Raw genomic sequence first — 16,447 nt, forward strand, 5'->3', positions numbered from 1 at the left:
CCTGGATCTGCCTTTGGGTCCTATCTGCAAACCTGAAAAATAGTAATCCTTTGACATGTAAGAAAGATGTGAACATAATGCCTTTTTCCTGTCTTTTCTGCCCTCACAGATGAACAGGAACCAGCAGTCAGCAGTGATTCAGATATTTCATTGATTATGGCAATGGAGGTTGGACTCTCCGATGTGGAGCTTTCCACTGATCAAGACTGCGAAGAGGTGAAGTCTTGAAAAACAAACAGAGCTCCGACACTAAACTACAGGGGAGGGTCACAGGGAGGGACCGAGTCAGCTTTCTAGGATTTGGACCAGTCATGCACATGCCTCCAGAGCACTGTCACTCCTGCACACTCCATTCTGAGATGGTCACGAAAAGCAATAGCAACAGTTGTGTCTGCCTGGATGCAGTTCCATCAACTTACATACGTTTGGTTTGTTCACACGGGAGATGAACACTTCCAGTTTACCCACGTGCTTGAGAGCAGTCATGTAACTCTTCATGGCTCATAAATACGCAACTGAAATGACAGCTTGAGTGTTTTCTACACTTGATCAATTGTTTTTTTGTTTTTTTTTTTTTTTTTTGGAAAAGACGTATGTTTGTTACATTTGTTTGTTTGTAGTTTGTTATGGATAGACACGCTATTTTTGTTGACTGACGCCCAGCTTTTTCAAGAGTTCAATCCAGAAACCTGAATTCCTGTTCACTGGTCACTTTGTGATCCAACTCCAGGATGTATCATTGCCTGTTGCTTCTTTATGAAGTACACAGGGCTTCAGAAGGATGGTGCACCAGCACCCTGTAATAATGTGAAGCCTGCTTTCATTAAGTGGAGCCTTGGAAACTGTGTATTCTGAAGGCCTTTATTTGTAAGAGAGCTCTGAATTAAAAAAGATTGCAGAGATTTGGTTTAAAACAGCATTATGTTGACTTTTACGTAGAGCTCTATTTGAGACAAGTATGGTACAGTGTTGAGGGAGAGAAAGAAAGCATTAAGCTTCACTCTGTCCTTGTGGTCCTTTGCTAGATTTATGCTATCAGTAGTGGTCAGTACATCGACAGCCTTCCTTCAAGTTACAGGGCTATAGCTGGAAAAGGTCTAGTGTAACATTGCATCTTTGCTTAACTTTACAGACCAGAATCTGACCAGTAGGCTGAAAGAGTGTCTGAGGGATTTCCAGAGGGTGCTTGTTAACAGCTGTGCATTATGCAGACAAAAAAAATGTTCTTAGAAGGGGTCCGGAGATGCTGATATCAGTGTCAGAAATTGTTAATGAAGCAGGAGGCAGCTGGATGAAATGTTTACTTACCGCTTTGTTTTTTGTTTTATTTTTTTCTTTCTGCATTTCTCCTTTTTTTCTCTCTTTTTTTTTTTTTCCGCAGTTTTTGCCAGCTTGTTACCCAACACAAGAGTTCAGGTGGTTCATTGCCCTCCAGAGTCCCTGTTAACATTGCTGCAAGCATAACGGAATACTTGCAATTTATATAAGTATATATACCAAAACATTTTGGGTAGGGAGGAAGGAATTTGTAAATAAGAAGCAACGCAAATCAAAATATCTAAATAATAATGACCTGTGATTATTATTAGTCCATACTGAATTATGCTTTCCAGGAAAAAAAGCTTATTTTTACTTGTTCAACCTATGAGTTCATTTTTCAAAATATTCAGCTGTGAAAAAGCCCTCTTATCTAACTGTTTTACAAGAGTAAATGCTTTCTGTTGACAGTCAGATGATTTGAATCACATTACTGGCTCCCAAGTAGGTCAGCAGAATCAATGATTCGTCTTACATCGAAATTTCATGGAGAGGTCAAACGTCTTCACTTGTGTCACAGCAGCATCTCAAAATGCAACTGTTAGCATTCTTGCTATATTTAATCTTCCTTGTGGATTTATTCACTAGCTGTGGAAAACAGCTCCCACCCAAAATTCATTTTATCAGGGCTTATTCAGGAACAAATGTGGTTAGAACTATCCCTAAAATTTTTGACAACTTGCTTTTTTATTACAGGAAGAAGGAAGAATTATCCTCCATACTTTTGGTTCTGTTCATTTTATAGCTTATTTTTTGTGATGTTCTTAGTCCCTAAATTGCAGGGTATGTTTGAGGCTTCAAAACCATGATCCAGATATGTGCTGTTACATTTTTATATGCCATTCAAAAGAACATCTCTTTTTAATTAAAGAGATGCAAGCAGTTGGGAATCTGTTTGTTGTAAAAAGGAAGTTAGAGACTGTTCCGGAGGGTGCGGCTGAGTCATCCTTGCCAATAGTTGTGGTTCTGTTATCACATTTTCCTTATTCTTTAATATCTCGTCTGTTCCCTGCCACTCTGGGAAAGGCCCACACTGTGAGGGGAGCCGATGCTGAAATTCACCCCTTCACAAGAGTTCACACAAGGTACCAATCACATCAGCTCCACTTAAGCTCTGGAAGTAACGAAGTAGGATTTAAGTGGTGCTTATACCTCATACTGGCCCTTCACATAGGAGTGAAATTCATTGTGAGTGACTTCAGGGGAAAGAGAAGCTGGTTGTGTACCCAGTCAGGGCTCCCTGTGAAAAGAACACACGCTGGTACAGTTTCTTCCCTAGCACTGGAGCCTGGGTGCTGCATGTCACAGGAACATCACGAACACGATGTCCAAGTTGTCAGTGACCCTCTAACATCCGCCCGCGGCACCCAGCACGCAAACAGAACTCCTGGCTGAGTCATGTGGGTTTCAGAGGACCTGTCACAAAGTCCTCATTTTCTTTTACAAGCTGAATTAACTTAATGGACAAACTGACCAATTGTCTGGTGCTGTAATGGAGTCCCCCACAGCACAGCAGAGCAAGCGAGGTCTGTGTTTGCACAAGAGGCTGGAATAAAAAAAAAAAGCAAGGCAGGAGGTGATGCTGAAGTGGGTCATTTGCAGGCAAAATCCTTAAAGGGAGCTGTGCTCAACAGGACAGCACACAGACTGTAACTGAGACCCTGCCCATACCTCTAGAAGCTGGGAAAGGATTTTGGAGAGGGATCACACTCTGCATGCTCTTTCTGTAAGTATCCCTTCCTAGACCTGGTCCTTCAGGGGCCAGGGCTGGCCACCGTCAGGGACAGGGTGCTAGGCGGGTGAGATGATTTTGTGCACCACCATATTATGGTCTTTCAGAAGAATCATCCTAGCAAATCTGGGTCAGGGGACTTTCAGCTTTTGTTTTCCAAATTCTGCAGTTTTGCTCAGGAAGGAGTTTCTCCGTCTCTCTCCTCAGGAGTTGTGTAGCTCTGAGCGCTGTTACGTGATAACAAGTGCAAGGCCAGGTTACACAGCACTGAAGGCAGAACTTAGGAAAGCACTTAAGTAAATGTTTTAATCCGTCCTTGTTCAGAAAAGCACTTAAGGCTAATATTGGACTTGCTCTAAAATCACATTATTTTCAACAGGTCTTCTGTAGCATATTTAAGACCCTGGGTCAAATGGAAATGTTTTCCTAAAGCAGGTCCTGGCTCAAATGTCCTTTGTATATATAACCTGTGAAATGCCTTGGCAATTTGAGGTGCTTCATAAATATTAAGAGCCCAGAGGTATGTTTGTAACACATGCGAAAGCCTTAATTCTGTAGATCCTTACGCTCGTGCACAGTTTTGCCTATGTGAATCCCTCCGCTGTGATTCCTCATAGGGTAAAACTAAATCTCCTCATTGGCAGGTTTGGGCGCAATCGGTCCCTTCCTGAGCGTTTTGTGATTCCTCGGTACTGCTGCCCGTCACACCAGGGCTCTGGCATTAAATAGGTGGGATTCGGATGCTGGGGGCACGGCCCTGCCTGCTCAGAACAGAGAGCAGCCTTTAGCCTGCAGCCAGGAGGGAAAAAAAAAAAAAAAAAAAGTGCTCAGGTGTGTAATTCTGCACACTCGTGCCGTGGTGCGGATGGCTTTGCTGCAGCAGCTGCTGTCCGGACAGCACGGCTGGGACCAGGGGCCAGTCCTGCACGGGGCCAGTGGCCAGAAGGCAGCACAGCTCTGAGAAAATGTTCTTGTCACTAGGCTCATCGTGTGTCTCTGTAAACTCTTCCTGTTCCTGTCACCTGAGGCTCTTTTCTCTTATTTCCCATTGGTGAGCACAGTGTGGGAAAAGCGTTCACCAGCTTGTCTTCACTCCGGCTGGGTTGCAGGAGGAAACCTGGACAGGCAGAGCCTGTGCTCTGAGTTCCCTCTGGTTTTCATGGGTTTCGCTGAACTGCTTTCCCAAAGGCCTGTTCAATAGGTAGAAGATGTAAAAAGTTGCATGGGCAGAGTTTTGTGCTCGGAACCAACCTAATGCGTGCATGTGGATGTGCAAGCCACCAGCTCTGCTGCATCCCTTCCTCAGCTCACCCATTCTGCTGCGGGCACAGGTCTGGCACTTGCTGAGAGTTTGAGGTTTGTTTTTTCCCGACTGCTTCAGAGCCTCAAAAACAGGACAGAGACAATGGTAGTGCTGCAGTTTGTTCTTTAAGCAGTCTATAGAATTAAAATTCCACATACGCATATACAAGTACATTGACGCAGCTATGGAAACTGCATTGTAGTGAAAACAGAAGCTGCTGCCATTTTTAGAGCGTTTCCATATGTGAGAGAACCTGGCAATAAAGAAAAAGGCTTTACAGAAGCAACTTGAAAAAAGAACTGAGATCGCATACTATGAGAGGTCCCTAGGATCTCACTGCTTTAATTTAATGACGTCTGGGTCAGATCCAGAAGATGCTGTTGCAAGAAAGTCCATACTTTGTCTCTTGTTGAATGACCAGTTTGTGATACGTTCTGACTTTGTTAACAAAATGAACCCAAGCACTGGAGACAGATCTAGCTCAGAATTCAATGTTTCACAAGGAATATGCATTTTGTGATCCAAAGTCTTTGTTGTTGCACCTGTTAATCCACCCTCTTTTCCCCTTTGCTAAATAAAAAGAAACACTTGTCCAACTTGAAAAATGTTGAGCTCAGAAGATGTTTGCATACAGAAGGATTGCCATGGCAGGTATCTGCAGATCACTTAACACCTCTACGTGCTTTTAGTCATCAGTACACAGTGACAGATTTTCTGTAAAACATGTTATATTTCCCATTCTGGTTAAACCTGGAGTGCAGTCATCATATGAATTTTCCAGTTTTTTGCCTTACCAACTTTTTCCTTTGAATGTATGCTGCAGCCTCTTGAGGGGATTCAGTGATTAATGGGCAAAGATCAGGGCACGAGCCTTCATGGACAATCTCGAGGCTGCAAGCCCTTGTTGTGACGATTGGTCTGTACTGAAATGACGACGCAGGTTATGTTCAGCAGCGGGAGATGCCTTTCAGCCTGGGCAGCGGGCAGCTCCCAGGCTGTGTTTGTAAGAGGCTTGTTCCTTCCTGGTCATTGTCCATAGAAAAGCTGATGAGCATATAGTGTGAAATAAGCCAGGAGTGTGAGTTTACAGTCTGTGCAAACCAAGAAAACTGATAGTCATTTATGGCCTTCTAGTTCACTAGCAATAATGGAGATTTTTTTTTTACCCATTGTTCTTGTAGAGCCCGGTCTGATAGAGCTGTGGGCCAGGACGAGTCCAAACAGAAGCAGCTAGTTAACCTCCAGTAGCACCCAGCCGGAGGGAGGCAGCCACAGTGCAGAGGGTCAGCGCCTTCAGGTGTGCCCTGTGCATCGTCCTGGTAGCATAGAAGGGCTCACAGATATATGTCCTGTGATACGGCTCAGCGTGGGGGCTGAAGAAGAGGCAGGCCCTGGGCCTTGGGCAGATTAAGGGGAACCCGACTGCCTCGTAAGCGGGGCTGCTGCCTGTTAGCTGCTGCTGGATTGCTGCTTCGCTGAGGAGCGCTGAGTGCAAACAGGCTCATTTGGTTTACAGATGCAGTGTCTGAGCACATACGGGGCAACCGGGCCGACAGATATAAATCAACTCAGTTAAAGCTGCAGCAAAAAACAACATAAGGAAATATTTTAGGGGAAAGGGAAAATGAGGGCGGAGGTGTTGTTTTAGCAGACTTTTTGAACAGGGACGATTGATCCAAGGCAAGCAGTCCTTTCCTTCAGACAAGCCCTTACCTGAACTAATTGATAGCTCTGCAGCTGGCAGGGGAGCCAGGTGGGCTTTCGGGTGCGGGTGCAGCAGATGGCAGCTGCGGGCTGGGGGCGCCGAGCGAGGGCCAAGGGTGCCCTCTGCCGCGCAGCTGACACCCGCCAGGCAGGCTGCTCCCAGCGCTTTCTCTTCCCTGGCACTTCTGTTCTGTGGGGAAAAAAAAAAAAAAAAAGAAAAGGAAAAAAAAAAAAGCTTTCTGAGCACAAGCTGTATTTCAAAGAGAGAAACAGAGAAGATGAGAGGAATTAAATGCCTTGTGGAGTTTGGAAAGCCAACGGATGAGTTTTCCATCTGAAATTAATCTTGCCCCTCCCAACTATTTTAATTGTGAATTGGTGAAAGTTCATTCTTTCTGGAGTGAATGCAAAAAAAAAAAAAAGACAAAAAGAAAAAATAGTGTTTTCCCTTTTTATTTCCTAATTTTTCAGTCCTGTGTAGTGTTAAAAATAATAAGATCAAGGCACTTAGTTGCTCTGAATGTATACGGTTATTACAGATGTCAATATCTAAATGTTTTGTATGTACGTAATACCACCCTCACTTCTTGTTTCATGTTTAGGAACCTGAAATGACTGTACCATTTTGTAATTAGAAATGTAAAGAGGGGACAGTGGGTGGGAGGGTCTGTTACTTTTATAGCAAGATGTTCCTCGTATTTAGCGAGCATTTAAAATGGTTTTGTACTTGTCCAAATATACATTCCATCCATTTCCAGAAGAGAATTATTTTTATTTAGAGTAGTTTATAAGCAAACCAAAAAAAAATAAAATAAAATACAATGTCCCATTTGTACACAGTTCATGAACAGAGCAGAAGTATTCTGTTCTCCAGTGATGGCTCCAAAGTTTTTCCAACGTCTTCTCTCACACACTGCACAGCCATACCAGCAAATGCCAATGTTAAAAAGGGAAGGAAAAAAAAAAAGAACAAAATAAATACCACATGCATCAGCACACAGCTTACCAAAATAATTTCCAGTTAGGAGACAATGTTCTGTATCAGTGAAATTCTCACAGGCTGCTGTCGGTCCTGCTGCGGACAACGGGAGCGGCTCTGCTTCAGCCCTGGCCCTGCTCAGTGGGGCTGACAGCCCGAGGAAGCTGGGGGGACGTGGCAGGGTTGTTGCACACATGCACACACACACACACACGCACACGTGTGAACTCACTTGCACGCCGCATCTTCTGTTGTCTGCAGGTCCGTCAGGACCGGAGCCTATTCTTGGCTGAAGGTCTTGGTGATACTGCAGGCGCTTTCCGTAGCCTGACCGTGTTATGCTGTTTTTGACGGTGGGAACTGCCCTTCAGCTCCACGAATAAAATAAAGTTCCTTTCTTCAGGTTGCTACACTTTGGTGTAGGAAACACCTAGAGGAAGACCACAGCAAAATCATCCTGTAGCACTTGCATAGGCAGTTCTTTTCCTTAGTTAGCTTTTTTCCTGCTACCTGTGAATTTGCTGCCAAAAAAGAGCAGTAGCAGTTTGTGAAGCAAGCCTTTTTTTCTAGCATTACTTTCTGTACAGCACTGCACATATAGTTTAACTCTTTGCTGATACTTTGTGATGTGTACATCTTCCCTTTCAATGCACTTTACCTCTTGAAAAATGTGGGAGTCAGAGAGCTACCACCTTAAAGGGATTTGCCTGAAATCATGGGGCACACACTTTTTTGTTTCATCTTGCTTTGTTATATACTGTAAATGCTAAAGAGCATGGACAGTGACTCAGCTGGGGGAAGTACCAAAATGTTAAGGCTAATATTTGAAGCGTTATTCAGTAGTACAACACGGCTATTTTTGTTATATAGAAGATTATAATGTAAATATGTGAGACTGTGTTATTATGTACTAGTAAAATATTGCAACTATCAAAGTTAAGATTGTGAATTCTGAGGAATTTTATTGCAAGTTTTTTAATAAAATGAATCTGATTACCGTGTCATACGTATTTTCTAACAGACAGTAAAGCTGGCGTTTCCTGATGTGTGAAAGTCGCTGATTGTTTCTCGTTGAACATGGCTGCTGCTGACTTTGGCACCGTTGCAAAGCAGAAGCTCCGGCCAGGAGGGACCTGAGCTGCAGCCTGGCCTCCAGCCCCAGCTGCTGCCCTCGCTCTCACTGTCCTTCAGCTGCTTTTGGTCAGAGAGCGGCGGCTGGGCAGAAGGTGAACACCTCCGCATCCCGGAGGAAGAGCTGCTGTCACCCTTGGCCCTGGGCAGCATGTGCTAAAATAGCTCTAAGGTGCGACGGCTCGGCCATGCCACAGTAAGCATTGAACAGCCCGTGTGAGGAGTTGTCTGGCTGCTCTTCCCTGTCCCACTCGTCCCCACAGGTGTTGTCCCTGGGAGCAGGGGGACGCGGGGGAGCGGCCCCAGCCATACTGCCCATGCTGCTTACAGGAGGTTCAGAACACAGTAAATATCCTGCCTAAAAGAAATTTAAGACAAGTTTTCCAGTAGATGTGAAAAAGAAGATCTCCAAAACTGCAGCCCCGCTGCAGGCACGCAGCTCACCCCATTTCTGGCCCACAATCTCGGCTTGCCAGTGGGTGCCAGCAGCAGGGGTGCCTCTGGCCAGCCGCAGCGCTGCGTTCAAGGCACGGACGCAGCACATCGGCTGGGGCCTGGCTCGGGTCTGCCCCAGCAGCGAGGGAGGCAGCAGCCGGGGGCTAGGTCAGACCTGGCTCCCCACATCACCCTGCCTCCTGGCCCTGCTCGCTCCCACTGGGCCTCGCTGTTGCTGCTCACAGTGGTGGCCAGCAAGCTGGCTCCAAGCAGGAAAATCAGCTGAGGTTTAATGTGGCTTTGTCGGCAACACTGGGAATCACTTCTGCCCATCCAACCCGGCCTGCACAACCCTGCTCCACGGGCAGGAGCCTTCCTCACCAGAATAAACCCTGGGCTGGCTGCAGAGGGAGATTTGAGGTATCACCAGCCCAGGACCCTGGTCCCTGCTTTGTTCCCTATGACCGTGTACTTGCCGGGCGGCCACAGGAGGGAGCAGGCCCGGTTCCCTCGGCAGGCAGCAGTGCGAGTTGCTGTGGGATCTGCACACACAACACAGCTGCTGCCAGTGCTGCAGGTCGTGTGGGCACAGCGTGCTCGGGTATCGCAGCAGAAGTAACCCAGTGTGCGGCTGCTGGGAATGGCATCAGGGCTATAAATAACGAGGGGCGTAAGGCAATTAATTCCAGGATGCAAGCACATAACTTATGGCTGGGGTGACATCACTCTTCTCCACTGCGTATGGGCTCCATCTCTAGTCAAAGTACAGCAATAAAGCTATGCTGCGCTGTGCTTTTTTTTTTTTTTTTTCCCTCCAAAGTCAAATTGTTCTCGCTCCTGTGATTCCAGGAGATGACCTTCAGACCTGTCACAGCCAGTGGAGAGGACTCAGGACTCGAAAGGAATTATCCAGATTTGCACTGTGCCAGCCAACACAGGGTCCCTTCTGTCCTGTGATACCCAAAATGTGCTAGGAAAGCACACACGCTTTGTGCTGCACATCTGAGGGTGCCCTAAGGGAAGCTGCATTTGCCTGCACCAAGTCTTGGGGACCCCTCCCAGGAAAACAGCTCTGAGAAGGCAGCACTGCCACACAGGGTGAGCAGGTCTGGGGGAGGCCCATGGGTAATAAGAGGACTTACAGTCCAAAAGAAATCAAATGGGTTGGTGCATTCATATCTACCATAGATCAGCCGCAAGAAGCCAGTGCTCAGTAAGTGAGGGTGCAATTTTGCAGCACACTCATTCCTCAGCCTCTGCTCCCCATGCAAAACAAGCAGAGGGCAAGCCCTGGCCACAGCTGAAGCAGGGGACGCATCGCCACTCTCACGTGCCTGGGCCACCCTCTGCTGCAGGCCACCACCATGCTCCTCTGTCCACGCTGCTGGACATCTGCACCTCAGCACCCTGGCCTCATAGTCCGGCCTGCCCCCGAGAGGTCACAAGGAGAGGCTTGCACAGGGAGGCCAGCAGCGGCAGCTGAAGCCCACTCAGATGTTGTCCTCCTGCTCTAGTTAGGAGCATGGTAGCTCCTGGCAGAGAGACAGAGCAGACATCTGGGAGTGGTAACGCCTCAGACGTGTTGGTCAAGCCCTGGAGCTCGCCTGTCAGAGCCCAGAGCTCAGGCGAGGTTGTTCCCCTGCCCTGCCTGGGGCAGCCGTGCTGGCTCCGGCCCACAGCCCTGGCCTGCGTCTGACTCAGCCGAGGCAGGGGAGCAGTCGCCCATGAAGGCGCAGCACTGAGGTGGTCGCCCCCTCCGCATTGCTCCTGGCTTTCCAGATGTCCCACACGTCCCAGCTGCAGGGGCCAGGCTCACTCGGTCACATTTCATGCGGACTCAGTGCCAGCACATCCTCGTCACCTTTCTCCAGGCCCCATGGGCCTCTCTGGAATTGCACAGCGCGGCCGGAAAGAGGAAGGCTCAGGGTGCTGGCACAGCAGTCTCACCGCCCGACGGTGCCCAGGGCTGCAGTGTACACAGGCTGGGGGCAATGCCTGTGGTATTTGATGTTTCCTGCAAGCCCACAGCTTCTGGAGGCAAATGGGGGAGGCAGAGAGGAGGCAGGGCCGTGTGAGGCTGCAGCCTTAGCGACTGAGAAGTGTTGGAAAAAATGGGCGGTAAAGGCCCAAAACACATAAGGCCTCGCTCATCCCTGTTCTCTCTGCGTGGAGCTCCTCACAGACACGTCCCCGACCATGCGAGACAGGTTTCCTCTTCCCCAACAGGAGGCTCCCTCGGCCCGCAAATGCATCTCCCAGCCCTGTGCACCGTGTGCCGGAGCCGCAGCCATCGCCTCGGCCGCAGTCCCGTGGTGGTGGTGGTGGTGGTGGTGGGTCTCTGTGCTCCTGGGCTTTTGCCCTCAATCGGCATCCCAGCCTGGCTGCCTGAATGCACAAAATGCCACATTTTGACCAGGCTTTAGCCAAAGGCGTGTTTAAGAAGCAAATCAGTTGAACTTCTGTCGGTGCACGTACTCGTATCCATGTAGGAGTGGGTTATTTTGGCGTGGCTTCGGCTGACTGAGGCTCACAAGGATTGCCAGGGCTGCCCTGTACAGGGAATCCCACTCAGATCTGAGCAGGGATTTGGGTGGGGAAAAATCATATCCAAGTGTGAGGCACTTTGTGGGGGTCCATGGCTCACGTCCCACTCCAGCGCCACCATCAGAAACCCCAGGCTGTACACAGACACCTTCACCTGGGCACAACCCAGCTGAAATTCAGGCACACTTCAGTGCCACCCAGCACCTTCACCCAGCGTCTGCCCCACGCTCAGGCCAGGTTTCAGGCCCGTGAGGTAAAACACAAGCTGGCAGTGCAGCCTCAGCACGTGGAGTACTTCACTTATCTCCTCTGGTGTGCTGCCCTCTGTGGTTTGGGTCTGAGAGTCAGAAAAATACCAAAAAAATGGATGAGAAAAATCACACAAGGGTGTGTTATTATGATGAGGGCGGTGGTTTGGGATTTGTTTGTTTGTTTGTAATAATTGCCCCAAAGGCATAGAGAAGGGGGATTTTCTTATGGAGGACTGACACTGAATTTCACAGCCTTTCAGCTAGAAAACTGCTCTGAAAAAGCTCATCAGTACTGGGAAAAAAAAGGTTTCTCCTTGCCTACACTCAGTGAAGTCCTAAACAGAAGCAGCTGGCAGGGCTCCCCGATGCAGATACATGCGAGGCATCGTTAGCAATGGCCAGCACGGGTCAGCTGTGCTGCCGGGGTGTGCGGAGGGGAAAGGCCAGCATGCTGGGAAGGCGGCTGCAGGACCTGTGGGCTGAAGGTATAAAGCAGCCCCAGCGACACTGTAGAAGGAAGCTGCTTGTTGTAGGGGCTCCGTTTGCCTCTGTTCTGGGGGAAGAAAAGGGCTCAGCACAGCACCAGGGAGATGTTCTCCTGGATGACAATGAAGGACTCGCTTGTGCTTTGGCTGGTAGGAAGATGTGCTTTTTTTCCTTGGTAGGTTGTCACCTGTTGGAGCAATCAGCCCAAGTTGCTCTTTGTGCGCTTCTGGTGTGCTGCTACCTAGCGCCCTTGGCCTTGCCTGGGCTCAAGGCATGCTACTTACTAAAAAGTGACTTTTTTCCTAAATATTTCAGGGTGGGGACTCCCTGCTGGCTGCCTTGTCCCTGGGAGCCCCTGCAGAGGAAAGGTCCTGGGGTGCAGGTATGAGAGCCAGGACACTGCTTGTCATGGGCACAGCAGCATTATAAGGCCCTGAGGATGTCAAATCCACCTCAATTTGTGGTCTGCAGGGCCTAAGACAAACATATTATTTCTGTTTGTTCACTCAAGAGAAGCTCTCACTGACTGAGAGCATCCTCAGTTGAAGGGCACGTAAGCAGTAAATTGCCTGGTGTTTTGATAGCTATTGCTTGAGCGTTGCACGCCTGTTTTGTCAGCAGCCAGGCTTCATAAGTGGTGAAGCAGCTCCATCTGACCGTGAGAGATTCTCTCTTTTGTGCTGGAGATAATTTTATGCAGCTGTGAGATCATCTCCCTGGAGAGTAGGTCTGGCCAGCAAAGGAGCAAATCCACGCTACTGAATCTCGCTCCTCATGTGTCTGAGAGGTTAAGCAGAGCAATTCAGAAATGCACTTGGCCGTCTCCAGGATGTGGAGCCTGACTTTGCACAAAAGGCACATTAAATGCAGGCCGTGCAGTGTGTAAATATGAATTTTTTTTCTTTCTAGCAATACTGTGTCAGCTTGCTCTTGTCAGCCCTTGATTGTAACACCAGAAACCTTCCTAAATACCATTATTCTTGCTGTTATTAGGTTATTATCTTTACTGTTTATTCTCTTCTTTGGATGGAAATAGAGATTAGTCTTGCTCTTCAGATTTTTGTAAAGCTTGGTGGTAGCCAGGGACTTGAATGCTTTCCTTTTGCCTTAAAATACTTTGCAGTAAATATGGTCATTCTTGTTTCTCCGTTCTCCCTTGCTTTTTTGCACCCTTTGTAAGGTCTGTGGTCCTCTGCTGCCAAATAGGACATGCAGAAACTGTAGTTCAGAGTTTGTATGAAGGTTGTTCAAGCTCAAACAGCATTCCTGCTTCTATTTAACCCTTTTCAGAAAGGTGACATTGACCCTCCTTATCTTTTTTTTTTACTTTAAAAAAAAAGCCCCCTTTTGAAGGCAAAATGTTAAAATACTTGTTTTTTTAACAAGTTCTTTGGGACTGAGCTTGCTGGAGGAGGATTCAGTGCTGTGCATGCTGTATGCGGCTTTGTGGGGGCTTGTGTGCCTGTTTGTTTTTGTGTGTGTTTTCTTATGGAAACCAATGGAGCTGGGAATTAATGACCTGGGGCTGCTGGTGCGAGCTGGGATGGGATGGGTGCAGGAGTGTTCTGCTTGTCTCCTCTGCCACAAGCCTCATTCAAACCTGTCCAACAGGGCTTGTCAGGCACTGTGCGAGCCTCCCAAAGCCTTTCCCAGTCCCTTTTAGTCTACAGGGAGCAGTCATCTGAAAGCATTTCAGGTGGTACATCAAACCTGAGGGCAGGAGCCCTCCCTGCCCTGTCCCTCTGAGGTCTCCTATCGAAGAGCTTGCAGCAAGTCGGCAGCACAGTTGCCTTGGTGCATTTTGCTGTGGCTTTTGTCTCTCTATCTAGTGTAAGCTTTCAGATGTTCTTTTTCTGATCATAAATGAGGTTATTTTCCATAGCAATACCTTTCTGTGTTGGTTATGCTCACAACTCTGTCCTGTTTTCTGCTCATCACAAAAAAAAAAAGGAAGCAGGAGAGATGATTATGCCGTGTTTGGAGCTCATATATGAATGAGCTTGAAGTGCATCGGCATATCCTGCACATGAGTTGTTTTTCTTGGTTTATGGCTTTCTTTGACAGGACAGCTTTCTTTTTTTTTGGCCATGGCAAGTCTGTAATCTCTTTTCAGTTCATGTCTACAGAAGTTCAGACCTGGCAGCCACCTGACTCCTGCACTAAAGGTTGTCATCCAGCTCCATTTATCATCTGCTTGTGTGCTTGCTCAAAGTGCTAGAAACCAAGGTTACTGGGCAATGTGATGGCAGGGGAAGTTTGCTCTACACAGTAAGTGTTACACAAAAGGCATGCTGGCAATGCATGTTAGCAAGGGAAGGTGATCACTGTACGTGCATGGCTGTGCCTCCTCTGGCCCGTTTTTGGGAGCCCCTCGTGCTGGAAATCACACCAGGATTCACATTAGCTGGTGTGAAGTCCTGTCTCTGCAGCGCTTTGGGTACTTCTTGTCAGAACTCAAAACCTGAAATTTTCTGTTAGAAACACCCAGAGAGCTGCAAGCTTTGTAGGACACAAAGCACTTCCCCCACCCTACCACTGCCATTAAGGATGGATATGAAAACTTGTTTTATGGTTTGTACAGGAAGCTTGTACAGGAGATGTGTAAAATCCTGTTGTAGAAAGCAATCATGTAGTTATTCACTCCTGTCTGAAATAAGGGCATGAAAGAGATGAAACCTAAGAGCAATGAAAGGCAATACTATAATGCAGCGCCCTATCGATCTGTGGATTTCACTGCTGCTTAGGATGACTGGGCCACAAATAATATTGTAGCTTTACTAATTAGAACTAAAATCTTCAGAAGATGAAAACAAACTAAAACACAAGCTCCTTACACTTAAATCTTTCTACTGCTTGTTTCTTGGCTGATGGGGTCCTGAAGAAATGCTTTCTGTGATCCATGCACTTTACTGCGGTGCCCGGTTACATGCATTATGAATGTTTTATGTCTCACTCTGATGTAAATCGATGTAGCACCGTTGACTTCAGAGGTGGGCTGCCCCTGCTGTGGGCTCAGCCAGCTCCCACCCATGTTCTCGGACCCATGTTTGGGGCAGGAGCACTGGCAGGGATCTTGTGCAGGCAGTAAGATTGAAAGACATCTAAGAAATGGGGTAGTAAGTGGAGGAAAACTGATTCTGATAGGGGGGATAGACCAGATGAGCATCTCAAAGCAGTAGGGGAACTGGCCCTGAAGAGTCAACTCCCATAAAATGTCAGGGCAGGCTGGAAGGTCTCTGGCAGGGCAGCAGGAGGGATGGGGTTTTTAGCAACCCTCCTCCTGCTGGTTCCTCCACTCCCAGCAGGCAGGATGGCTGTGACAGTTCAGAGCTGCGCAGCTGCCTCTGCTTGTGCAGGTGTCACCAATTTGCAGGCAGTCAGGGCAACTGGTGGCACCATGGCATGAAGTAAATGACTAATTTTAATTATGATGTGCTACAGAGCTGTAGTTAAAAGCATTTTTCTTAATTTCAAACCTCAGTTAATACACCGTGTAATAACCAGCCCAGCAAAACCCAGATGAGAGAGATCAGCAGGCTGAGCAAGTATGAGAGCTGGGGGATGAGAGATAGGAAGGTGACAGACACATGCTCAGGGCCATTTGTGCCAAGCAATGGGTGACTGCTCAGATGACTTCTTCCCAGTACACAGCCAGAGTTTCCATTGTACTTCAGACCAAATATACATCTCCTGTCTGCTATCAGAAAGGAAAATGACTAAAAAAAAAAACCAGGAACTTCAGGAGGCAGGGACTGGATTCTTGGGAAATTTTTGACTACTTTCAGCTCATTAAAGCTGATTGATGGAGGCTCAGGTACTGATCATTTTTTCCAGAGAGAAACCCCATGCAAAGGAACTGCTGCTACTCCAGCTGTGTGCTGCTCCAACAGGCAGGTCCTGGAGACTGCACAGTGATGTCAACCTGCACAAAATCTACCTGCTAAGGGCATCCCAATCAGCTCTTTCTGAAGTGATGCATACCAAAGCTGTGCACGAGAACAAGCCACTTCACCAGACTGCTTTCTCCAGCACCTGCTTTCCCCCTCCCCACACCCAACAGCTCCTCTGTTCTTGGACCCTGCTGAACACAGTGTGGGGGTCTTCTCTCCATGGCAGCAGCTCTCAGGGAGGCCACGTGAGGAATGAGATGAGACAAGCAGTGGACTCATACACACAGGGAAGCAGGGGATTCAATTACCCACAGGACTGGCTGAAAATTGAACATTTTCTCTTCTGGGTTTTCAGTCACTTCTGGAAACAGCATTCACAAGGCTCCATTTTGCTTCTACCAGGTCACTGATGCATTATGAAAACGTTCCTGTGACAGCCACGTAGAAGGGTTTCCCTTCCAGTTGCTAGTACCCCACTATGTTGCCGTAACGCCTTGCTTTCCATGTTTACTTTTCCCCAAGAAAGCCCTGAAGGTGTGTGAACAAAGCCTTTGCCCTCTTTGACTTCCTTTCCCTTCTTGCACGATGCTTTGGTACAGCTCTGAATGAGGCTCTGGTATCAGCCTTCAGGGATTCTGCAGGCTCGGTAGTACAGCTACAGCGTCTGAGTCATGC

General features: G+C 47.7%; 2 protein-coding genes and 1 long non-coding RNA gene across 11 annotated transcripts in view; 2 read left to right on the forward strand and 1 right to left on the reverse strand.

Annotated features, from left to right (window-relative positions):
• RNF150 (ring finger protein 150) overlaps nucleotides 1–8,039 on the forward strand; it is a 121,524-nt gene extending 113,485 nt beyond the window's left edge. For both annotated transcript variants that reach the window (XM_080591003.1, XM_080591002.1), the window contains one exon: nucleotides 110–8,039. In XM_080591003.1, coding sequence (XP_080447129.1) covers nucleotides 110–113 — 4 coding nt within the window. In that variant the 3' untranslated portion in view covers nucleotides 114–8,039. The remainder of the gene's footprint in view (nucleotides 1–109) is intronic.
• Nucleotides 1–16,447, reverse strand: part of LOC308194748 — a 310,853-nt gene that overhangs the window by 164,318 nt on the left and 130,088 nt on the right. The window lies entirely within an intron of this gene.
• TBC1D9 (TBC1 domain family member 9) overlaps nucleotides 11,830–16,447 on the forward strand; it is a 71,759-nt gene continuing 67,141 nt past the window's right edge. For 2 of the 4 annotated variants that reach the window (XM_080590926.1, XM_080590927.1), the window contains exons 1-2: nucleotides 11,830–12,057; nucleotides 12,198–12,264. In XM_080590926.1, coding sequence (XP_080447052.1) covers nucleotides 11,845–12,057; nucleotides 12,198–12,264 — 280 coding nt within the window. In that variant the 5' untranslated portion in view covers nucleotides 11,830–11,844. The remainder of the gene's footprint in view (nucleotides 12,058–12,197; nucleotides 12,265–16,447) is intronic. The other 2 variants (XM_080590931.1, XM_080590928.1) reach the window with 2 other exon arrangements.

The sequence above is a fragment of the Anser brachyrhynchus genome (genome assembly GCF_964034855.1).
Source record: "Anser brachyrhynchus genome assembly, chromosome: 4".
Taxonomy (NCBI): Eukaryota; Metazoa; Chordata; class Aves; order Anseriformes; family Anatidae; genus Anser; species Anser brachyrhynchus.